General features: G+C 43.8%; 2 protein-coding genes across 5 annotated transcripts in view; both read left to right on the forward strand.

Moving 5' to 3' along the window:
• Positions 1–5,648: 5,648 nt before the first annotated feature.
• On the forward strand, positions 5,649–15,357 carry LOC133133190 (dual specificity protein kinase CLK4-like). 4 transcript variants are annotated; one of them, XM_061249267.1, is made up of 13 exons: positions 5,649–5,801; positions 6,838–6,998; positions 9,548–9,815; positions 10,624–10,714; positions 11,066–11,132; positions 11,654–11,770; positions 12,327–12,493; positions 12,832–12,926; positions 13,244–13,373; positions 13,738–13,820; positions 13,935–14,014; positions 14,426–14,516; positions 15,008–15,357. In XM_061249267.1, exons 2-13 carry the CDS (start codon positions 6,838–6,840, stop codon positions 15,152–15,154), a joined length of 1,497 nt encoding a protein of 498 aa, XP_061105251.1. In that variant the 5' UTR covers positions 5,649–5,801; the 3' UTR covers positions 15,155–15,357. The 4 variants fall into 4 exon arrangements, with proteins under 4 accessions (XP_061105251.1, XP_061105253.1, XP_061105252.1 ...); XM_061249269.1 differs by lacking the exon at positions 5,649–5,801 and adding an exon at positions 5,903–5,920; XM_061249268.1 differs by lacking the exon at positions 5,649–5,801 and adding an exon at positions 6,514–6,634.
• A 2,136-nt stretch (positions 15,358–17,493) lies between these two features.
• The window catches only part of LOC133133243 (collagen alpha-1(XXIII) chain), a 105,822-nt gene continuing 98,490 nt past the window's right edge, over positions 17,494–24,825 (forward strand). Inside the window, exons 1-2 of the mRNA XM_061249343.1 lie at positions 17,494–18,119; positions 18,798–18,867. Coding sequence (XP_061105327.1) covers positions 17,835–18,119; positions 18,798–18,867 — 355 coding nt within the window. The 5' untranslated portion in view covers positions 17,494–17,834. The remainder of the gene's footprint in view (positions 18,120–18,797; positions 18,868–24,825) is intronic.

The following is a 24,825-nucleotide window of genomic DNA, read 5'->3' on the forward strand; positions in this document are numbered from 1 at the left end:
TGGCCCTGTGCCCATATGCCCTGTGTAACCCCTGTCCTCAGCCTCAAGCGATACGAACAATACTTCTGTGGGCTGTAAACAGCATCATATTTACCTGATGTTTACCGATTTCTCAGTTAAGGTAAAGCTCTCTGCATCAAACCACAAATTCATCCTAATTAGCGTCACAGACTCGTACAGTGCCAAGAACATTGTTTCCTTGGTCTTCACTGTAAAGGAACTGACTTTCACAGTTGACCTACTGGATTAAGTAAAGCCAAACAAATGAAGCATCTTCTTACTGTACTCATCCAATTAAACTAAATAGTACAGTCAACCTCTCTGCAGCTCTTTCTCTCTCTCTCTTTCTTTCTCTCCATGTCTCTGGCATTCTGGTAACATGAGCTACACATGTTCATGACCTTATATAATTGTTGTTGCCACTGAACTAGCACAATGACTATTAAGAGCAGAGTAGCCTTTATCTACCTAGATACCAAGGTCAGAGGTCACTGGAGGAAGCACAGGGGCTAGCACCATAACTACAGCGATAAGCTGCAAATATCTGTGGTCAAAACAGAGGCAGTGACTACTTTGGGAGCTCCTCATATTCATGCGTTTCTCTGCCCCCTGGTGGTGAAAGAAATATACTGTCATAACTTTGCCACTCACATCGCCAATGAAACCCACGCTTCACAGGCTTTCCACACACCTGGCCCAACATACGTTTTGATTGGTCACAGGCACAGACGAGATGAAAGACCTCACACAGAAAGCGCCCCTGTAACCGGGCAGAATATCGTAAATGCGCTCCGGGTGACCCGTTGAAGGAGGAATGCGGGCAGGATGGATGGAGGGATGGAGAGAAAAACGAAAACGGAAACTGACCTTTTCGCGCGGCACTATCGTACTTCCAGGACTTGAAGCAGGCGAGCCCCATGCTGCGGGTCTGTGTCGCTCCTCTCCCGAAAACCCCTCTTAACCCCCGCGGCACCCCGTCCCCGGACCTCCCAGAGCCTCCCCACGTCCCCACATCATCTCTGAGAGCGCAGAGGGAGAGTAAGAATGAGGGAGCGAGAGAGGGAGAGAGAGAGAGAGAGAGAGAGAGAAACACCAGCGCTGACGCACCACACCGCATAGAGGAGCCTGACTGCCCAGCTCTGCCATGACCTGGAACACCGCCCACTGTCCCCCCCTACCCCCCAACCCCACTACCCCCCTACCCCCTTACCCCCTACCCTGCTCCCACTGGGGGGGGGGGGGGGGCTGGGGGGCGGGTGGAGGACTGGGACTGTGTGCCACAAAAAAAAACACACACACACACACACACACTCGCATACACATGCACAAACATACACACACTTTGACACATGCATGCACACACACTACTGTTTTCACACACACACACACTCTCACATACACCCACACACACAGTCATATACGTATACACACACTCTCTCTCACACACACACACACACACACACACTCACCCATTGGCTGCACACATACACCATTGTCACTCACACACATACACACACACTCTCAGAAGCAAACACACACACATATACGTCACAAAGCTCCGTCTCAGCATCCTCCTACAGTAATTATTTTGATGCAGTGGTGTTTGCAGTGGAGGCAATTACCCTAATGCAGCGCGTCTATGGCCGTCAGCCGGGGTGGGGAGGGGGGTAATAAAGAGAGAGCTCGCACCAGCCCAGCCTGTTAAACTTTTGAACTATCGTCCATTACGCTAAGAGGACCGCCCCCCCCATCCCGGCCCGTCTCCCGGATTTATCATCCCCATTCTGGCAGACGCTGTGCGCTCAGAGATATATTGATCCTCCTGAGGAGGGTCATTTCATTTTCTGCAGAGACGGTGCCCGTCCATAAGCACCCACATCAAATCCTCGACATCGATGGTCACCAGCAAAGTGCAGAGCCAAATGTGAGCACTGCTCGCGGAACAGACACCATTTACTACAGAACTACAGAGGGAGACACCTATCACTAAAAACTAACACTAGAGAGAGAGAGAGAGAGAGAGAGAGAGAGTTCATACTCGTTGTATATGTCTTCCATGTTTCTATATATAATAGTATAGTATTATATTTGTTGGTTTGGCAATATGGCTGTCGTTGTCCTGCTAATAAAGCAAATTACAATTGAAATTGCGAGACAGATTATATGATTACATTAGTCATTATCATTAGCATTATTATCATTATCACCATTGCTATTGATTTTTGTTTTTTTAATATAATTAATGTATTATTTTCCCAATCAGAGGAAAGTTCTTGTCTTCATGTGTGGTTACTTTTCATTTGTTTCCCGTCTTGTCTTTTGTTCAGTGATGCATATACTGTACGCCTTGTTTAATACTGTATGCTTTGGCAATATAAATGAGTGTGCAAATTGAATTGGATTGAGAGAGAGAGGGATGGACTGAGAGAAAGAGCATGAAAGAGTTGTTCTCTCTTCATTCGCCTGGTGCCCCACCATTACCGCTCTGTCCGTTATTGCGCTCTCTCTGTCCTGTCCTCTCTAATGAAGATGCATCTCTGTCCAGATACACAGGAATGTCTTCCACTTAACCCTCAAAGGTCCCCACAGCGGATTCATCAAACCACTTAAGATTAATGCCTGTCAATATTATGCTGCCAGTTTATATTATTTACATGTTTATTCTGAAACCATAAACCAACTGGAGGTAAAAATCTCCTGATAGCAGAAAAGTCTTCCAACGCTAAAGGGGTGAACTTGAGGTATCAATATCACTCATTGCTGCCATCCATCTTCATCAGGAATACTGTATGTGCATGTTTTTCTATTGTGTGAGACGCGGTACATGCACACATGCACACATGTGACTCATTCAATCAACACAACAGAATTGGAGTGAACTGTAATTACTGCTGAAAGGGTCCTAATTCCCCTTGTGTCAATACACCTGACTCACTCCATATCTGACAGAAACAGGGGCTCTTCAGGAAATTAAAACTATCATCCTCCCCTCGAAACCCCCCCCCCCCCCACATTGTCATCCTAGCCCACAGCCCGCCCATCCCCAATAAACTTTCTGCTTCAAGCTTGTGACATCTTCCTTTCATTTGCTTGCTTTTCTGGGAGTCGTGGAGTAATTTCATCAAGCTCAGGTAATTACTTTGCTCCCACTGAAACCACTGCTCTTGGAGAGAGGCACAGAAGCAGATTTATCTCTGCCAGGCGTAGGGTAGAGAAGATACACACACCGCAGGACAGTACAGAAACATTACATATTTCTGAAGTGCATATCCATATGGCAACCAAATACAAACTGACATGTTTGGAAATAGACTGATGATAAGAATAAGAATAAGAACAAAAACAAGGAAGGAAAACAAAAATATGAATATGAATACTAATAATAATAAGATAAGAAGGTACAACCGTTTGGAGCAGTAAACTCCCACCCCAGAGACAAACTCCCATCAAATCCTGTTTGTGGCACTTTCTGTATTGAGATCCCATTTTATTAGCCAAAAAGAAAACATTAATTATGCCAGATAAGACATAATAAAAAACAACACTGGTTTAAAAGCTGAGTGCTGTAAATCTGTCCCTTTAACATTCATAATAAATATACCCCCCCCCCCCCCCACCACCACCACCACCACCACCACCAAGTGAAAGCCTTTAAAGTGTTTAAAGTGTCACCCTCTAGTGATGAAACTGCGAAATACTGCCGTGTGAATAATAGATAGCCTTCTTTACTCACAACAAATTTCATACAGTGCATCATATTATGACATGGGGAAGTGTCATTTTAGATCTCTTCACAGTATGAAACTGAGACGGTCTCTTAACCTTTCTGTCCTACACTATGTTGGTTTTCATTCTGTTCATCTTGATCAATCAAGGTTATTGAAAACATATTTAAGCTCTTAATTTCATTATTTTATCCTTTTAACAGAATGCAGTTTTTGCTCAGTCCCATATTTGCTTTTCGTTCAATGCTTAATTTTACTCAGAGGACTTACTTAGGTCCACATTAAGCTTTGTGGTTTTCACCTGTCAGTCAATATTTAATTTAATCAAAATCACTGATACATCTGTGACCTGGGATCAAGATATTCTGACGAACAAGAGATAATGATATCATTACTGCGTTCCAACAATAAATCAATGACTCACCAATCAGCCAGCTCTCCATCATATTAGCAACCATGTATGATGACGAGCAAATGCATTTTTTAATCAATGTATGTGTTTGTTTTGGATAACACCACAAATACTTTTTTTGTATAGAATACCCTTATATGTATTAGCACAAGAAAAACAAATAGCATAATTTACTACTCCCTCTCATGAGCTTTACCAAGAACAGCTTGTTTTAGTGTGTCTTTAAGGCTCATTAATATCAATGAACCTCTTGTTCTGATTGGCTGGCTAGCTCAAAACTGAACCATCTGTGCAGAGCGCTTGGAGTTCTACTGGCTACAAGGTGGGTCATGCTGAAGAACACACGCAAATGAGGGTATAGTTGAGACATAAAGTTACGGAAGTCCAAATAGCTCGTTCAGTTGCACAGTTTCTTAATACCAATACTTGTGTGGATTTCTTTATACTTTCACGTTGTTTTTATAGCACCAACAAATCCTTTATAATCCATATAGAAAGGGAAATGTTGTTTTCCATAATATTGGACCTTTAAATTAGTACACAAGGTTCTCTTATTAAAGGTGCTTGGATATATCTCCGTTCAAGGCCCTGAACACATTTTGAAACCATCTTGTGTCACATTACCTCTTCATGCATGCAGTAGAATACAGAATATCACTTTTATTTCAGGCTGAACATTGGTCTACCAAAGCTTTAGGAACACACAAAAGCTATACCACCTTTGGCTTAACAAGGTGGTTCTTTTGGCATCAAGTACTTTGGCAAATTGTCACAAAAACAGTTTCAAGCAGAGGCACTGCTGGACATTTTTGGACAGGACACAGGATGATATTCCTTTCACAACAAGTTTCGAACTGGATACCTTTTGTGAAGCAAATGCAACAACCACGACACTAAGAAAACCACTTCTCCACCATTCTTGTCTTAATTACTTTTTATGCCAAGGTGAGAACTGCACACTTGAAGCATTTTTTCCTGCGCAAAGACATCTCAGATAAATTAATTTGTGTGTAGTTTCTGTAGTGCCGGTTATCATGTTTGCCTTGGTTTAAAAACAAAACCCCTCCCCTCCAAAGTCATGCTTTTGCACAACTTGTCCAGAAACTTTGCACACATATCAAAACGATAATTCCACGAAAAATCGCATCGGTTTTAATACGATAAAGATAGATAGCAAAATATAGTGGTTAGGCTAATTAATCGGTAAAAATATTACAACAACACGCAAATAATTTACTTTTTTTTACTTCAATTCTAAAATAGAAATCGGACACTATTTGCTGGACCTTGACTGCACGTACGTGTCCAGGAACCATGGACACGTAACCATGTCATATATTTAAGCATGTTCATATATTTTTGTTTACTTGTCTTGAAGTAAAATATGGGGATGTCAGTGTTAATATTTACCAAACACTCGGCGCCACTAGGTCACAGCTACATTTCCGAAATGGTGTCAAGGACCAATAAATGATCCAAGGATGTTAGGATGGTAGCAGCCTCGTTCTGATTGTGGGCTTTGTTTTCGAACTGTAACTGAGCCAGGGTGTTCGCCATTTTGAGGGCGGGTTGCTGAAACGGGAAGAGGTCGTAAAAGCATCAGAGAACATCGTTTAGAAATAACTGTATCTTATTTCAGGACTCTCCGTACCGAATTTATAGAGGTAATGATATTTAAGTGTTTAAGACCGACATGTGAAACCAGATTAGCTGGAGAGGTAACCGTTACATGTATTAATTTAGGCAGATTTCAAAGTGCATAGGTTCGCTGGCCTGCTTGTGGGTGTGTAACGTCACCGACGTTTCTCTGCTGTAGCTAGCATCTTGTAGCTAGTCTATAATAGTTGTCAGTGTCTCTTTAATAAATATCCCGTGAAATTAATGAATGGCATTGTGCGCGTATATCGAAAATGGTATCTTGTAGGGTGAAATTGCGATGCTTTTTCTTTTTATTTGTATGACTGTCTGAAGGCAAGGCAACATTAGCCAATGCTCTCACTTTGCAGCTAGCTAAACAAAGATGGACGACGGTCGAACACCGCAGTGAGATTTTGCGACGAGGCTGGTTAGCTAGCTAGCCCTAGTTGGCAATACAATGATAGTCTAGTTAACGGTTAACGAGATTATAATATTGGTCTTTGTTATGACAGCAATTAACTCCCCCGTGGCAACATTTGCACTAGCTAATGTTATCATGCTCTTACGTCATCTACTAGATGATCTAGCTACGTTTAACAAAGTGACACCCACTTGTTTTCTTCGGGCTAACTACTTGTTTAGCCTGCTATAATTTAGACTAAGTCGTGTTTTGCTGAGATGAAGTTGCATTACATTAGCAACGGTAAATTAACAGCGAGCTGTGGTTGATATAGCTACGTCAACGTCAGCCAGTGATGCTAACGTTATGTTATTATGATGATGGCAACAATGAGCATGAATGGAAAATTGTTTATAATCGCCGTTCGCACGTTGGAAGCCACCGACACGTAACGTTACTGTACGTTGGTTAACCGTTAGAATAGCTGTCTAACTGTTATGTTGGTGTGGGTCAAAAGGGCTGCTGTGATCGTCATGAATCTTCTAGCCCTATAGTCGTGAAGGAATTCGCGGGTATTATCTTACATTGTGGTTGTGTTTTTTTTTTTTTTTTTCTGACTTTTGTTTTGGTTCTGACTTTTTTTTCATGACCTTGTTTGGCAGATGCGGCAGTCGAAGCGGGTGCGCTCTCCGGGCGGCTGGCTCTCTGAGTACAGCTGGGAGGACCGGTGGGAAGAGCGCAAGCGCCAGAAGAGAGCCTCGCATAGCAGCGAGAGGGAGAACAAGCCGAGGAGACAGCACCACCACTTCAGGACCTACGAAGGGTAAATACACCTTGTATTTTTTATTGCGTAACGGCGCCAGGCAGAAATTTAACAAAGTTCTTTGAAAATGCGCGAGAAAGCTCCTGCATTGAAGGACATACCACTCTGAAAGATGTCTTTGGATAAGGTGGTTCCGTCACATATGGGAGGCATAACGGCCAACTATGACATATTTCGTTTTGGAAATGTGATTTTTAGACTACAGAATGAGTGCAGAACTTGATTTGCATGCCCAAAAATTTCAGACCAAATCAGTAACCCGAACAGCGTGTAAAGAAAAAAAAAAAAAGATGCAGAGAGGGCTTTCGGAGGTTTATGGCATTATGTGAAGACATATTGTAAATAAAACGTGTAAGCAGATATTTTGTCGATATTTTGTGTGGCGTATTTGCGTGTTGGTGAATATAATAATTTATGATTTTTATTATATTTGGCTCCAGAGTTTCGACACACAGTTCATAAATTGTGATGCAGTTTATTCACTGAATCATACTGTAACCCAACAAGTGTTAATGTGCCAGTCGTGTGATTAACCACCTTGCAGAGTTGTTACTATTTGTAATAAGTAGTCCCTTCTGCAGAGGGATTAGTGATCTATTTTCCCTTGCGTTGAGAGGGTAATCCATGAGATCCATGTCTAATGGAGATCTAGCTTGGTAGGTGGTCCTTGTAATGATGTGTTTATACATATTTTTGTCATACCAGAGGTGCAATATTACTTTTGCCTCTCAGATTTGATATTCAGTGTATTTCCATGTGACATCTTACCTGACAGCAACACTTGATGCCTTAACCATATACCGATGCACTAAGTGAAATGCAATGGTAAATACTGCATGGGAATGATTCTGCAAACAAGTATTGGCATACAATATCCTTTTTTGGAATCTGTTTTGCTGGTGTCCCAGTCGTTTTGTGGTATGCGCGTGGAAGCAGAGCTGAACTTGATGTCCGAAGACCTGAGCATTTTTATGGTGCCGTGCTCTAATTATAGTCCCTTGGGGTTGACCTTTCTGGGATGAGACTTGACACTTCTGACACTGGACCAGTGTAGAGTGCGCATTCCTTACACAGCTGCTGAAAGGGACATATAAATATCACTCAGGAATATGTCAATACCTCCCCTGGATGGCTCTGCTCGAAACCTTGCCACTTTGTGCGGTTTCCCTGCATTGTTCCCTTAATGTCTGTAGCTCCGAGGTCAGGTCAGTAGACCAGTTGGCTATGTGTATGTAACCATGTCTGTAATAAGGTCGCCCCTGTTATTTTTTTCTGTTCCTTTTTTTGGTTGGCTATTACAAGAGACTTGCAAATCCCTTCCTGTCGTTGAAAAAGGCTCACTGACATGTTGACTCACCCTCTGTGTTTATTGTGCTTAAATTTGAGTTTTAAAATATGTAGTTCACGGACCGACTCTGTACTGTAAAACATTGTATAACTGTACAATAATTCAAGCTCATTGGTTGAAAATTGGTTCTAATTGCCACAACATGGGGGGGGGGGGGTGTGTGTTCAATTTCAGCAAGTTGACAGAGAAGGGGGAGGAATGAACACTGTTATGGTTTGAGGGTGTTTCTTGCTGCAATTCTCTCTTCACTGTTAGAAGTCTGAAATTACCTATTGTACCTTTAAGATCGACCACACCAGGGATTGGAGTGGCACTGCTGATGCAGAGCGGGTTGAACCACTCCAGGTTTTGGCAGATGCAGGCGAATGCACTGATTGGATATCAGCGGCTGTCAGGTGTTGGCTCATCACGCGGTTCTGTATCTAGGCGCACCTGGAGTTGCTCAAGATTCTCTATCGTATTTCATTCGGACGTCCATCAACCTTTTGACAAGTTTGGCAGAAGAGGCAACGTTTCTGGTCATTAAATTAAAGTCTGTCTTATGCTTGCCAATGGATGCCAGTGCTTGGAATGTAATGCTACAATTCAAGGGTTCAGCTGGTGGAGTCTTAAGGCCCGTTCATAGTCCAGCGACAGTGTCACTGCGACTGACAATGCAATGGATGTGGCTGATCGCAACAACATTTGGTTTATGCTCTGTTCGACTGGATATTATTATGTATGCTTGCTAAGGACAACGAACACCGTCTACTTCGGCGACAGTAGAACATTCCTGAACGTTCAATCGATTCAGTTCAATCAGTTTTTATTTGTATAGCGCTTTCAACAAAGTGGCTTCGTCACAACCGGCCCCCAAGTGTACACTGAGGGCAACGGTGGCAAAAACTCCCTGGCTAACAGGAAGAAACCTTGAGCAGAACCAGACGGAGTGGAGGAACCCATCTGTCGCTGGTTGGTTTGTTGTAAAAATGGTTGTAAATGTAAACCGATGGAATACCGTACGTAAACGTCCAATCCGAATTAAACGAGTCCAAGCAGAGATGACTCTGGTCACGTGGAGATTTCATTGGAGCAACGCTCATTGAACTATGCACTGGCCTTTTCAGTAACAGTGCGTAATATCTGTATGTATGTGCGCACTCTTCCCGTCATGCTGATATGCGTGTTTTTAAATGGCCTCTGCGCATTCCTGTCTTGGCAGGCACTACCTGGAGTCGAGGAGCCAGAACAGGAGGCAGGAGGCCCGAGTGCAGAGAGACCCTGAGCCCGGCATGGAGCTGGCGGGATTTGAGAATGGCGGGGTTGGCGGCCAAGGCGGGCAGTTCCAGGAGAGGGAGAGGGAGAAGGAGAGGGACAGAGACTGGCACCACTACAGCAAGTCCTCGGGGCGGAGCGCCCACAGTCGCCGTAGCAGCCACGGCCATTGCCGCGGGCGACAACACAGCCCCTCCGACCGCCGCTCCGACTCGGTATGAAACTGTCCGTCAAACGCCCCCCCCCCCCCCCCCTCTCAACCCCCAACCCCCCACCCCACACTGTGTGCATTCAGTAATCGCCGTTGTTCATACAATACTCAGTTGTTTCCTACTTCCTAGTTTCACCTTCTTCTGTGGTGTCTGCTTATGACAGGGAGATAGATACACGCACATTAGAAGAATGCCGTGCATTTTCTGACACAGGAATAGCAGTGCATGTGTTCTGCATTTCACACGAGAGTGTCAGCTTCTTAGAAATGCATTGAGGATAGGTTGGGATGTCAACATGACATTTCTGCTGTTGAGGTTTTAAAGTCAGACACTGACATTTTAAAAGAAGAAAGGGGGGTGAATGTATTTTCCACTTGCTCCCATGTAACATTAGGGGCGTTCCTAAAATCCTTTTAGCGATTTTATGTGAACTCGTCCATCTGAGAGGAAATTATTTTATTATTAGCAGAGAAAGTGGGGGGAAGAAGAATGTTCATGCAAATGTAATTTGTTGTATATATTCTCTCTTTCTATATATATATTTATATATATATATATACATCTTTTTTTTCCTCTTTGAGAAAGTTCTCTTGTCTGAAAATGTGTTGCCATGTTTTTCTTCTGTAACACACACTATGTGGGGGGCCCACGTGCCTATCTCTGGGATGAATTTGAAATTGCTGCTGTGGCCCCCGACGCGGTTTCTGAATGCGCCGAATATCCTCCCCTCCCCCCGCTGAATGAAATGAATGGCGCGTTCTGGCCTGATTCACGCGGGTTTATGATGGTGACGCGGGTGACCCCATCCCAGAGGAGCCATCGCAGGAAAAGATCCAGGAGTTTTGAGGATGATGAGGAGGGTCACCTGATCTATCACAGTGGACACATGCTGAGAGCAAGATGTATAGAATATACACCTTTTTTATTTCTTTGCTTTTTGTCTGTTTGGCTGGAAAAGTATGCTAGCATAGGCTAGTTTTTTGGGGGGGGGATTATATGTCATAAATTACTGTAAATTTTAACATTTATCATTCAGCTGTCATGTGCTAGGCTTAGTTAGATTGAATTGCACAACTGCAATTTCTGTTTTCTCGTTTTTTGACCATGTAATGTGGCGTACTGTAATGCTAATTATTTGATGGGAGTAATTATACTTTTGAGCACTGAATAATAATTACATTTGTGTCTGCTGCTGTGACTTGCAGCTGGCCCCTCAGGTCCTGGGTACTGACCTGCCCTCTTTATTCCCGTAGATGAGATTGTGTGTACTTTAGGAGAGGGAGCCTTTGGGAAAGTCGTGGAGTGCATTGATCATTCAAAGTAAGTGTCCTCTTGCTCGTCCCTCCAGAACTTGTTTTCCATTGGTTCCCATGGTCCCCAACATCTTCCTCTGTCATTGTTGGGGTTTGGGTTAGGGTTAGCTCCCACATAGGAAACATGCGTATTTCTCAAGTATTAGATATAATTAGAAACTTTAAAGTAATTTACTGGATGCTCGAAAGACTGTATGAAATGGGCAGTATCTGTTGTCTTATGTTCATAACAAATTGATTAGCTTGTGCTTTACTCCATTTGTTGAGGACTGGTACTAGCTGTTAAGAGCGCATGAAGGTGAGAATCTATGCAGATACATTCAAGATCTATTTTTGTATTTAATGTATCTTGAATATTCCCCTCAGTTCCGAGTAACCAGATATTTGACCAGACGTCAAAGTCCTGAATTTGTGTTTGAAATATAATGGGGAGTGTAGGAGCCTGTATTTATCGCTGCGCTGTCTGAGAGAGCGTAGTTCAGGGTGCAGGGGCTTGTGAGGTCATCAGCGTCACTGCCATCGTTTCAGGGATGGTGCTCGAGTCGCTCTCAAGATCATCAAAAATCTTGAGCGTTACCGGGAGGCGGCCATGTCGGAGGTGGAGGTGCTGGAGCAGGTGAACTCGCTGGACCTCGAGCAGCAGTTGTGAGTACCCTATGTGGCCTGTCTTTCTCCGGTCAGCCTTTACGTTACCTCTCCTTTCAGTTTGGTAATCTCAACAAACTTGAAGCCATAAAACAGCGTTTCCCCAAAGCTTTTTTTCTGATGCGCGAATGTTCACAAATGTGCACCTCGACACCCCACACACGCACACACGCACACACGCGCACACACACACACACACACACCTCCTAGAGTAACCACACTGTTTATCCATAATATATTAGCGATATATCACAACCTCTCGTGCCTCATTGCTTTCTCATAGCTGGGTTGTTCTGATTTTTTTTTTTTCCCCCCAATAAATAATTCAGGCCACCCCATTCTGAAATCAGGTGACCACACGGGGGGGGGGGGGGGGGGTCCTGCCAAAAAACAGTATCAAATGGTATTCTGAGGCCTGGTTGAACTGGCTACAGGGCCTGGTTGAATTCAGCTACAGGGAAGGAATCCTAGCTGCCTTTTCTGTGATTGCGGTGAAAGTGCTCTTGGGCTTAGGAGGGGGTTTGGTTGCTTACGTGTGGGTGTCTCCTCTGCACAGCGCTTGTGTGCGGATGCTGGACTGGTTCGACCACCACGGTCACATCTGCATCGTGTTCGAGCTGCTGGGCCTGAGCACCTTCGACTTCCTGAAAGAGAACGGCTTCCAGCCCTTCCCTGTCGACCAGATCAGGGTCATGGCCTACCAGATCTGCAGAGCCGTGCGCTGTGAGTACCTGTGTGTGTGTCTGTGTGTGTGTGTGTGTGTGTGTGTGTGTCTGTGTGTCTGTGTGTCTGTGTGTCTCTACCGTATCTGCAGTCCCGTATGCTATGTGTGTCTGTGTCTGTGTCTGTGTCTGTTGAAAAAAATGGCAACTGGTCATTTTTACCTTTGTCCTATTGAGCATTAATGGGTTAATTTCATGTTTATTTAAGCATTCCTTGGAGATTTTCTTTTTGCAGTATTTCACAGAAATCCGGTATGAAGTGTTGAAGGCTCACATGTAGTTGTGTTCTCTGAATTCTGATGAGTGCTAACACATCCCCCCCTCCCCTGTGTTTTCCAGTTCTCCACCAGAATAAAATGACTCACACAGACCTGAAGCCAGAGAATATCCTCTTTGTGAATTCAGATTACCACATCGAGTATAATCCCAAAATGGTAAGGGCTGACATAATTAATTCTTTTAATCATTCATCTGCCCCCCCAGGTAATACACGGTCATAGGCTTTCATTGAAAGACTGCAGTATTAGTTTTCTCTTATAAAGTTCATAGCAGATGCTCCTCTCTATGGGGAATATACAATATATATTAAATTCATATCACAGGAGAGACTGCCACAGACATTGTAGTGAGTTGATGGGTAATTCAGTATGGAGTTGATGGGTGTTATATGTCCATACTTCTCGAATGGCTTTAAGAGGTTTGAAGCAGCAGTCCCTGCAGTATCCTTAACGTGCTGCGTTGTTTCACCCAGAAACGGGATGAGAGGACCTTGAAGAGCTCCGATGTGAAGGTGGTGGATTTTGGTAACGCTACCTATGACCACGAGCATCACACGTCTGTAGTGTCCACCAGACACTATAGAGCACCTGAAGTTATCCTGGGTGAGTCAGGAGTTTGTGTGTGGAGTTTGTGTGTGGAGTTTGTGTGTGGAGTTTGTGTGTGGAGTTTTGTGTGTGGAGTTTTGTGTGTGGAGTTTTGTGTGTGGAGTTTTGTGTGTGGAGTTTTGTGTGTGGAGTTTGTGTGTGGAGTTTGTGGGTGGAGTTTGTGTGTGGAGTTTGTGTGTGGAGTTTGTGTGTGGAGTTTGTGTGTGTGGAGTTTTATGTGGCGTTTCTGTGGAGTTTGTGTGTGGAGTTTGTGTGTGTGGAGTTTTGTGTGTGGAGTTTTGTGTGTGGAGTTTTGTGTGTGGAGTTTGTGTGTGGAGTGTGCCTTTGAGCAGGATGATGAGCCTCTCTGTGTGTTCTCCAGAGCTGGGGTGGAACCAGGCGTGTGATGTGTGGAGTCTGGGCTGTATACTGATCGAGTATTACCTGGGCCTCACGCTGTTCCAGGTGAGTCTAGCACAGAGAGCACAGAGCCTTCCTGCTGGGCCGTGTTTACCAGCCTGCGTCCCTGTGTCCTCTGTCCCTGACCTCTGACCTCTGCCCTCTGACCTCCTCTCACAGACTCACGACAGTAAGGAGCACCTGGCCATGATGGAGCGGGTCCTGGGCCCCATTCCAGCTCACCTGCTGCACAAAACCAGGTGTCTCTTTCATTTCTCTCATTTCACACTTCTGCTTCTGCCAGGCAGTCACACACAAATAGGTTACAGTGGTTGATGTCTTGTTTAAGATTAAACCATTCCGAGCCATGTCTGCTACTGTGTTCGGATTTATGCGTGTGTGCATGTGTGCGTGTGCTTGTGCGTGTGTGTGTGAGAGAACCTTAGTGCTCAAAGCAACTACCACATTTAATACAAAGTGAGACTAAAGTGCTTCACCATTGTGTGTTCTGTTATAGAGTTTGGTAATTCCAGTGAAGTAAAATTTCTTTTTTATATGTATTGGTGAAAGAGCTGAGGTTTCACCCTCCGTGTGCATGCGTTGCGTGCGTGCGTGCGTGCGTTGCGTGCGTGCGTGTAGCAGAGTGAAATGACCCTTGTGTACTCTTACAGGAAGCGGCGCTACATCCGTCATGATAAGCTGGACTGGGATGAGCACAGCTCCTCTGGGAGATACGTGCGAAAGCACTGCAAGCCACTCAAGGTACACTAAGGCTGGGCATTGCAGATACATCGAGGCTGTAATACTTTAAACCAAACATTTAAAACTGTGTTGTGAGTTATTGGCAAACTGAATCCGGGGCCAGTATCTCAAAGCAGGATTACTGAGTTAGCTGGATGACTGAGTAAAACCTGGAACCCTCCGAAATCTGGAACATGGACTAAAGGAAAAAAAAAACTGTTGTGTGTTTTACTGAGTGCAGTTATCCGGCTAACTCAGTAATCCTGCTTTGTCTCCAAACCTACATTCTGGGGATGCAACACATTCAGTTGGGTTTTGTTTCATGCACTCTAAAATCGGCAACCAAATTAGACCCAGAAAATCAGGGGAGATGTACTCGTTATGAGGGGTCAGTTAAGCACCGAGTAACAATGAGCCAGCACACACCCTGTGACCTCAGAACGATGTTGTGTGCCTGTGCACGCGTGGGCAGTGCGTGTGACCATGAGCCTAACCGCTTCCTCTCTCCTCAGCAATACATGTCCTCGAAGAGCTCGGACCACGAGCAGCTGTTCGACCTGATCCACCAGATGCTGGAGTACGACGTGTCCCGGCGGATCAGCCTGGAAGACGCGCTCAGACACCCCTTCTTCCAGCCGCTCGGGAAGGGGAGGCAGTGAGCCGCTCTCACGGGCTGCCCAGCTGCCCAACTGCCCATCACGTGCTCTCCAGGGGAGATTTCTATTGACTGCATCAGTCCGCTTACTCGATACCTTTAGTGTTAATTTATGCTCGATGTAGGAACGTGTACTGTAAATTCCCTTCTTTGTGTTTCCTGCCCATTCTTGAAATAAAACTTGATTAGTACGTTTTTTTCAAAGTTGCCGCGCATGTGTGGGTTTTAATTTGTTTAGTTGATTTCATGGAATGATTCTGATCTGAAGACTAACCTTTGAACTTTTCTGCTCGATATTCTGTTAAAGATATTATTGGCACTGAATTGGCATGGGAAAACTTCCCAATCTTTATGATGAAATGTGAGAAAATTGAAGTGCTAATTGAATTGTAATTAGCTTTCAAACTAGAATAGCTGGTTTAATGTGTCTTCCTACATGAAGACCTTGTCAAATCTTGTTTAATTTTGTTCTAATTTTTACACTAGCTGGTCAAAGTAGAGTAAAATAAAATGTGCATACCCCAAATTTACATTGGCACATTTCTGAAACATGGACTGTATACATGAAGCAAGACCACTTCCTTAGACCCTGGGTACACCCAGCCACACCTGACCTTAAAAAGTACAATGAAAGTCAGATTATCTGGTGATTTATTTGATTTGGCGACCAAATATGTTTTTGAATAAGCAGTGTGAAGCAAAATGGACGTAGACGCGTTCATCATTTTGTCACTGTAATCGGGCATGTAACCGGCCAATGGCTGGTCATGGCCTTAAATGCCGGGTAATACCAATGCTCAATCAATGCCGACAACAGCAGAGTCGCAATTACGGCATTGTTTTGTAGTAGCCATGTTTATACTGCAGGTGGCGGTAGAGTATAAACTACGTGTGTCCAAATGAAAGCAATCCCCGAGATCTCTCAAGTTTTTAAACCAGCTTAATGAAAATAACATCCATTCTTCAGGACGTTTGCAGATTGAATGTAAACATGGCAGTACGGACATGTCATGACACCTCAGGCCAAAAATAATAATAATGCATGGCCTCAGTCTCAGAGTTGTAGTGGGAACTTTTTAGGATTAACATTAAGCAATTTATTTGCTTGGAAATCCTATCGCTGACAAGCCGCGAGAGACGAGAAGAACTGGACAGCATCACATGAGCTCACATTCTGCAGAGATCTCTCCCCCGCTGAGGTAGAAGAGAAATAAAGTACAGTGGACTGGATACGTGTAACTGGCCGCTTCGTGGGTGCAGTTAATAAGGCTGAGATATTATCAACTAATTAATCAAATCCATTGACTTATCTTTATGTGCAAACTCAGTTTGAAAAACGTCAGTAAAATATGGCGTTTAATTAATATGAATTGTACAATTACCATGGCTATGATATTCTCTTCATTTTTTAGCGGATTTTCTTGCTACCTTCTTACGGTGTTTAATTTATCACCTTGCCATCACCGTTCACAAGGTGAAGAGTTGACTTACAACATTTTCCTTGCGCAATTACAGTTTTAGAGCTTTATATTTCAGTTGAAATGCGGCCAGGCTCTAAAGAATCACTAGGCCCATTTCAAATAAGAGATAAATAAATAAAGACGCCGCATGAAACCTGTGCTAACAGCAGTCTGTTAAAAAGTGGTCGTGGTGGTTCTTTAAATGGGCGACTTAAATAGCTTTCAATTACACATTTCCTGGTAGCCAACTGTTAACTTCTGCTTGCGTTATCTGGAGGAAAATATGCCAAGCGTCCAGTCACAGTACTGTAGTTTCACTGCCAGAGCCAGCGAGTCCTGATAAACTGCCCTTTGCTTTGACATTTCCGTAATTTACTCTTTCTGCGCATTATCTCACCCGTAAACTCTCAAATCCCTAATTTGTGTCAACCACACTGGAATCAACACTGGGGCTGACAGAAATTAACGAGGTCAACGAGTGCGCGATAGGAACACTAGCCTATTTCAAAAACTCAATATACACTTTTTACAACAATTACGTTTTATTCATGTCAAACTGCGTATATTTTACATCCTAGAAATGTATAACGAGTTAGTTCCTGATTGAAGATGTAGCCTGTAATCGTAATAAAGGCTGGCCTATATTGATCCGCCACCAATATTTGTGTAATTATTTGACGGATATCCGCTATCTGAATTAAAATAAACTGCCATGTGCTATTTCGCAGCCGAGATGCTAAATCTCATAGAAATTTGAGTCCCTTCGCCCCCTTGAATTAGTTTTTGGATGTGCGTCCGTCTCCTTCTCCTACGCCCCCACGTGCTTTTTTGTTTTCTTTAACTCGCGCAGGGAAAGGCTCAAGTCAGTTTGCGCCCAGCATTTACATCGCCTGCAGTAAATTGCCTGACTCGATATAGGCAACGTTTGCCTGTAAAGCGAAATAGTTTAAGTGGAGCGCACGACTTCAACATCACGCCATCCAAGCCTCCCGGCAGCTGCTCCGAGTTTAGCGTGTACTTCTTACAACTTCACAACGGACTTTTACTACACTTCACGATTGACAGCAGCGCAGCTCTCTCTGGAAACAGTGCGGCTACCATCCTTCAAGTGCATGAACTGCTAAACAAGTTCAATTCCATACATTTTGAGAAAAAGGGATACATTAAGAAAGTTATTGAAAAAACACGCGCAACATTTCCAAGAAGGGAAAGGCATTCTTCGCGATGGATTCTGCGATGAAGTCTAAAGAGGAGACCAAAGCTTTCCACAAGCAAAGTGGCTCTAGATATCAGATGTTATCGGCAGGGTGCCTACCGACAGCGGCATGTTTTGTTCTCTCATTAAGTTCCATCGCGATTTGTTTTTTGACTAGTTTCAAAACGTCTCAGCTGGAACACAGACTGTACGCGCTGGAGATGGAGAAGAGATCCACGCTCCATCAATCACCCTCGGTCCTGTTTGAGGAAGGAACTGCTCTTCGGGAAACAATCGAGAAGGTCGTTCAAGAGGTAGGACCTCGTTAAGACTACTTCTGGCATTATCTTTAATAGACTATTTTGTGAACGGTGCACTGTTATAATTCACCAGAAAAGCGCCCCACGTTAACTCTAGGGGAAATTATTCATACAAAGCTTGTATAGCAGCCTACTGATATCGCTGTCATTTATTTTTATATGTTCAAAATATAAAACAATATGTTGTGGCCCATTGAACAATCGACCAGTAATGAATGAAGACAAGTGGATGAAATGTCATGATTTATATAGCCTATTAAACCAATATAACCATGAATTACAGAAGGACGGGCTACATTAATGATATTGTACCAGGTAGGCTAAGTGCTAAATTACATTTGAACGATTCTTACAGTGTGCTTGAAAGTTACCATTTCTAACGGTGTAACGTTTTCATGTAGTTTACACTACTTAATATAATAGACTTTTGCGTAATTTCGATAGAATATAGGGCTTGCACGCCAGATAGCGCACTGGATAGCCGTCATTTTACAGTTTCAAAAATGGTAACAATCAAGAACTTTTGTAAATGGTTCAAATTGGTTAGGAACCGAAAGCTTAATAACTGTTCTATATGGGTGCATTTATGTGAACATTAATTCCCATAGTTAGAGTCTCCGTTACTGCTGTATGTGATTCTAACTTTTAATATTTTGGTCTCTTCTCCTGCAGAAGATTGCTCAGGCTATGCCGAAACTGCGCGCCTCCAGGGATGTGGCGCAAGAGTGCGCATGTCCGCCAGGTGAGTGCAGTTTACGTGCTGTTCTGGCTACGATGTTGTCTTCGGCCGCATCCTGTGGGCTATGTATTTGCATAAAATCACTTAATTACATTGCTGGAAGCAGTGTTTATTATTTTTGCCCATCAGACATTCACGGTTATGAAGTCTTAAAATTGTTGTGGTCAGTATTCAATAAAGACAAAGAAAACAAGAGCGAGTTTTTGTTGATTTAAACAAACAATTTGGATGCTTTTAGTGTATTGTAATTTCAATGAAAATAGCATACAGATGATCATCCAGTTAATTCAATGACAAAAGTATATAAAAAGAAACCTACAAAACTCAATATGAGTCTTATGTCTGGTAGTCAATTATTAAGTCAGCCATTTTGTGTAGAAAAAACAATATAAAAAACCATGTTGTCAAAGATTGAAATGTCATTGGTCAAAGTTCAGGATAAATCGTGCAGCAGGAGGATTGAAACCGGGCCTTGGTTGTTATATTTTCATGTGAATGGGCTGGGATGTGGTGTCGTGATTAGCACTCCGGGGTTTAGCTATGTGCCACAGAGCGCTTTTCCCAGCTGTATAAATGGGTCCCTGACTTTGGAAATAGTTTGGGAGATGCTCTTTGATGGGGGGATTGTTTTCCATTTTCGAGGTTCAGGGGTCTGCATGTTTCTCTCCATCCCTTGACACCCCGCTGTGCCAAATATCTGCAGTAAGATGATACACTTAGTGTGGGCTTCGGGGTTGGCATTTATGTTTTCCCCATTTTTTTTACGTTATTCTTTTCAAATAACATTTCGGAACCTCGATTAACTGTTTTTGGTTACGTGATTGTGTTTATTTGCAGGTAAATGATAGGTGCTTTTGAATTCTTCATCTGTAGGTTTGGCTTCCCCTGGTGGACACAGTGTCACAGTGATAGGGAAAGCATTTGGGCAGGGGAAGGGGGAGCTGACGGACTTTTCCTAACCTGCTTTCTTCATGGTTATATTCCTTGCATTTTGCCTTCAAAAAAATGTGATGTCACTTCCTGAAGAGCATATGAATGTTGTCATAGGGCATGCGGGTATGGAAATAAGGGAGTGGGCAGATATATCTGATTTCTACATATCTTTGTCTGCATTGCCTCCTGGGACAGTTGGTCTTGAGTGGGTCTGAGTGAAAACGCACCATCTGTGCTGACTTTGGTAGAGGCAAGTGTACCCCAGTCTGTATTTCTTAACTTCTTTTTTTGGAATGTTTTTCCAAAAAAAAAAAAAAGAATAAAAGCAGTGTTCTAGAACTCTGTTGTTTTCAGTTGCCAGTAGTGATTGTTTCATCAGCATTAGAATGTTCAGTTAAGAACATTCTAATCACGTATTTGTGATCTCACACTTTCGAATAGGGCTGCCAAACCCTTACCAGATTGGGTAGAAATGAAACCCTACAGGACAGAGACCTCCAGGAACAGGGTTGGGCAGGCCTGTCTTGAAGGGTTAATTAACTTGTGATAGCCACAGCGGCCACATCATGTGTTCATTCAGGAACATGTGTAGTGGTGAGAGAGAAGCAGCCGATCACTGTGGAATGCAGCTGAGTGTTGGCTTTTATCACTGGGAAAACAGACTGCTGATGCGGACGACGTGCTTGTGTCATCAGCAGAAAATGCTCGACACACCGCACTAGAGCGGGGGAAACGGTTGCATGTGGAACTCATAAAGACAAACATTTATGGCGTAGCTTTTTAACAGGTTTTATAATGTGGCTTTCTGGTATGCAGGAACAATTTGATGATGCTTTTTTAACGTTCTTTAGATTATAAAATAAAATTTAAAAAGAAAAATGTATAACTTGGAATGTGATAGTTAAAGGAACACAAGGTGTCATGACTGACTTTAGCAAATTACCTTCACACACCTCATGCGCTTTGGCTTTAGTTGCTTTGGACATTTTGTCTCGGTTGTTGGTTAGCCTAAGCTAATGAAACTCATTAGTTAGTATTTCCATATTTGTTGCTTCACGATGCCTTGGTTTGTACATTTTAATAATAATAACAACAGCGAAAGTAACTCAATGATTCAGAAGCACACAGTACAGCAATGGCTGATGAATGTGTTGAGATTCTTACATACCCCCTGTGGTGCCTCGGACTCAAAGCCCCCCTACTTCATCATTACGATGTGATTGACTGTGTTTCTCCCTAATTCTGAAAGTTTCCTGTGAAAGGAATCGAGGGGGCATGTTCTGCTTCAGATTTTGGGATAGAGGGAAAAGGTTGGAGGCTGACCCCTGAATCAACGTCTGTGCAACCCACCGTACTTGTGACACTTCGTGTCTGGTCGTGGATTGGCGAGAGTTATTTTTACGAGGTACTTCAGGTACTTTCTGAAGAGAGATGACCACCCGGAGTTCTGGATGTTTCCATACTTGCTGTTTGTTCTGTTGACTTTGTTGGATTTGGTGTAAGTGGCAGCCTGTAGCCTAGTGCCTAAGGTACGTGACTGGGACCCCAAACAAACCACCAACCTTCCGGTACCCAGTCATGGACCTTAGACTCTAGGAAATTGGAATGAAATTGGCTTTGTTGTGAGAGGTTGTTGGTTTTAGTCCCAGGCAAGGCATTGCTGTTGTCAGAATGGCCCTTAAGCCAAATCACTTCAGCAAATGTGAAATGGTGTCTGTCAATTTTGGTGTCTGTCTGTCGGTTGGTTGGGCTTCGGATGTTGTTTGTTTACTGACAAGAAGAGACCTCTCAATTGCTTTTTAGTCTTTCCCACTACCGGTCGAAGGGGCTTTTTGAAGACACATGTCAGCGGGTTTTACGACCTTCCCCAGACAGTTGGGGGGCTGTTTGTGGGGGGGCGTGGAGGCAGGACTGGGGATCTGTGTTTTGTCAGTGTCCTGGAGCGAACCCAGATCCAGGGTCAGCAGGGATCCTGATGCTGACTCAGTCCTGCACTTTACATTTCGAAGGTGTTGGTGCGAGGGGGGATTATTTTGACCATTTGACCTTTCCCAGGCTTGACCCCTCTGACCACCTTTCTTGAACCGTTGGTTTATGGGTGAACAGAAATGGTAGGTAAATGTAATTTTAGGTGTCTTGAACTGAGACGACCTCCTACATAAGCGGAACTGAGCCATTGGACCTAAATGGCACTCAGAAATCACTATGACAGTTCAAGGAGGTTGGTTTATAGGTAGCTTATTCTACAATCACTGTGGGAGCTGGACTTACCAGAGGGGGGCGGTGGTGAGCGATGATTCATAGATCCATCCATCCATCACCTAACCCGATTATTCCTGACCAGGGTAACAGGGAATGCTGGATCCTATCCCAGCATGCATTGGGTGAGAGGTGGGAATACTCCTTGGACAGTTCGCCAATCCATTTTGGCCACAAACACCATTCATACGCACTCATACCAAGGGAGAACATGCAAACTCCATACAGAAAGGCCCAGGTGACATTTGAACTCAGGACCTTTTTGCTGTGAGGCAACAGAGCACCACCAAGTCATCCCTGATGCATAAATGTCCCATCAAGTTCCTCTCCATTCATTTCCAATCCTTAGTTTGTCATCCCAGCTATGTGCTACCTGGGTGTGGGGGAGGAGGGGCTGTCAGCCACAGTTGGCCCTGTCATCTTCTGAACTTGATACCAGACCCTGGGATGCTTTTGGCCATTTTGGGCATTCCCTAGGTGGTCCACAGAAACCATGGCTTCCGCTGTCCTGTTTATTCCTGCCACCTGTCATTCTCATTGACATCCTCGCTGCGTTAAAACCCCGTGAACAAACCAGCATGGGGTGAGTTTTTTTTAGAGGGCATAAATATTACTTCCCCACCCCCAAACAACTGTGTCAAACAGGCTGCATACTTAGCTCTTTTAGACCTTCACCTTTCAAGTGTTAGCAATTAATGCTCCCCCCCACCCCCGCATCTGCATTCAGCCCAATGGTGAAGCCAGCTGGACAGAGACCAGTTCAGAGCGGAAACTGAGCATTAGCTTGGACTGCAGGTGCAGTTCGGCACTTAAACCGCGTTTCCACATCGACCAGCCCCAGCCATAACTTAGCTCCACCTGGGGCAGTCACCCGGCCAATCTGACCGTCTGTTGACCAATCCCCGGGGTGCAATATTAGGCTTGTCTTGGAAGCTGCGAACTTCACGACCGTCAAACAAACCAGCTGTTTTTGTTCAGTGTTATTCCAGGAAGCATTCTTATCACTGCATCTTCCTGGATACACACAGGTAGCTTTGTTTTCCTTCAGACATCACTGATAGATAGGCTGCGCTATAAATGCAGTAAATTGTTGGCCTGAATCCAGTTCTGCTTGCAATTAGCATAATTTCAGTTCATTAAAACCTGAAAAAAGTAAATAAATCAATAAATAAACCCTTTCAAAACATATTCAATACAGAAGTTAAAGGTACAATAGATAAGATTTTTGTGTTAAAAAATTGTTACAAGACCGTTTTAAATCCCTTCCTGTCATTGAAAAAGGCTCGCTGACATGTTGACTCACCTACTGCCTGTGTTTTAGTCCTTAAATTCTGGTTTCAAAATATGCAGTTGACAGGCCGGCACTCTGTACCAAAACATTGTACAGCTATACAATAGTACAGTATACAAATTGGTTGTAATTGCCACAGCCAATGGTGTTTCAATGTCAGCGCATTTACAGAGAAGGAGGAGGGATAAACAGTGTTGTTGTTTGAGGGTGTTTGTTGCTGAATTTCCTATCTCAACTGTTAGAAGTCCAAAATTACCTATTGTACCTTTTAAGGCCAACAATAACTATTTTTGTGTGTAATTGTTTGGTGCTGCCTCTAAAAATGGTCCTCGTCACACCGTCAAGGGTGTTTGGTAATTGTGGAGGGCAGGCTACAGGACCGTTAGACCCGGGGAGAGTTCCAGAGCCACAGACAGTGGGTGGTCTGGGAGGTCACAGGTCATGACCGTCATCAGATATGAGTCAGTGGGTGCAGAACTCCGAGGACAAGAGAGACATTTTTCTGAGATGTTTATGCTCAGGAGGGTACAGGGAAGATATGGTGGGGTTGCATGATGAGATGTGATTTTGTGTCCAGTGATTATGGCAGTGTAGCAGATAGGAGAGGCCAAGAAGAAGAAGAAATACTTTAATGAACCCTGTGGGGTAATTTGTCCTCTGCATTTGACCCATCCTGGGTGCTGCGCAGCAGTGGACAGCCACCTTGTGGCGCCCGGGGAGCAATGTGGGGTTAAGGGCCTTGCTCAAGGGCCCAACAGCTGTGCAGATCTTATCGTGGCTACACCACGGCTTTAACCACCAACCTTCCAGGGCCCAGTTATATACCTGAGCCACGACGCTACTGGCTGCCCCTAAACATAATCTGTTAACTGAGCCCTATTAGCCCGTGATTCATAAGCTGGGAAGTCATAGTATGTCTCACCTACCATCAGCCTGGCCAGTTCTCTGTTTTCTCTAAGTTTGTTCTGTGTGTGGCACATTTACCCTCATACATTTTGAATTGAATGTATGCATTCATGAATTTTGAATTGGATGCTTTGACGGACTGGGTTGCTTGATGTCGAAATTTGATTATGAATCATGCTGAAAAGAAATTGGTCACTGGTGGTTAAGCCCAGTTGTGGTATATACATCAGTATGTATATACATAAGCTGTCTGCGTGCAGGATAGTTATTGAATAAAGGTAATGTATCCCCCTCCTGTCTCCCTGGCCTCCGCTGTTGCAGATAGACCCTTTTCCAAGAGCCCTGTGTGGATTTTGAGATAAGATAGGAAAACAAACATATGTATTAAGTTAGATGGTGGTAGAGGCAGGGATGCCAGATAACATTGATAAGAGTAATTGTACGTTTATATAATGTCAAAAATCTTTGCTCTTGTGTGCTTTTATTTTAACCATGGTCTCATTCGCTGTGGTATGCGCTATCCTGTGCCTAGTTGTCTTCCTGATCTTGTTGCTTCTACGGTTATAGGATAT

Source organism: Conger conger, chromosome 7, assembly GCF_963514075.1.
Source record: "Conger conger chromosome 7, fConCon1.1, whole genome shotgun sequence".
In the NCBI taxonomy this organism is placed as follows: Eukaryota; Metazoa; Chordata; class Actinopteri; order Anguilliformes; family Congridae; genus Conger; species Conger conger.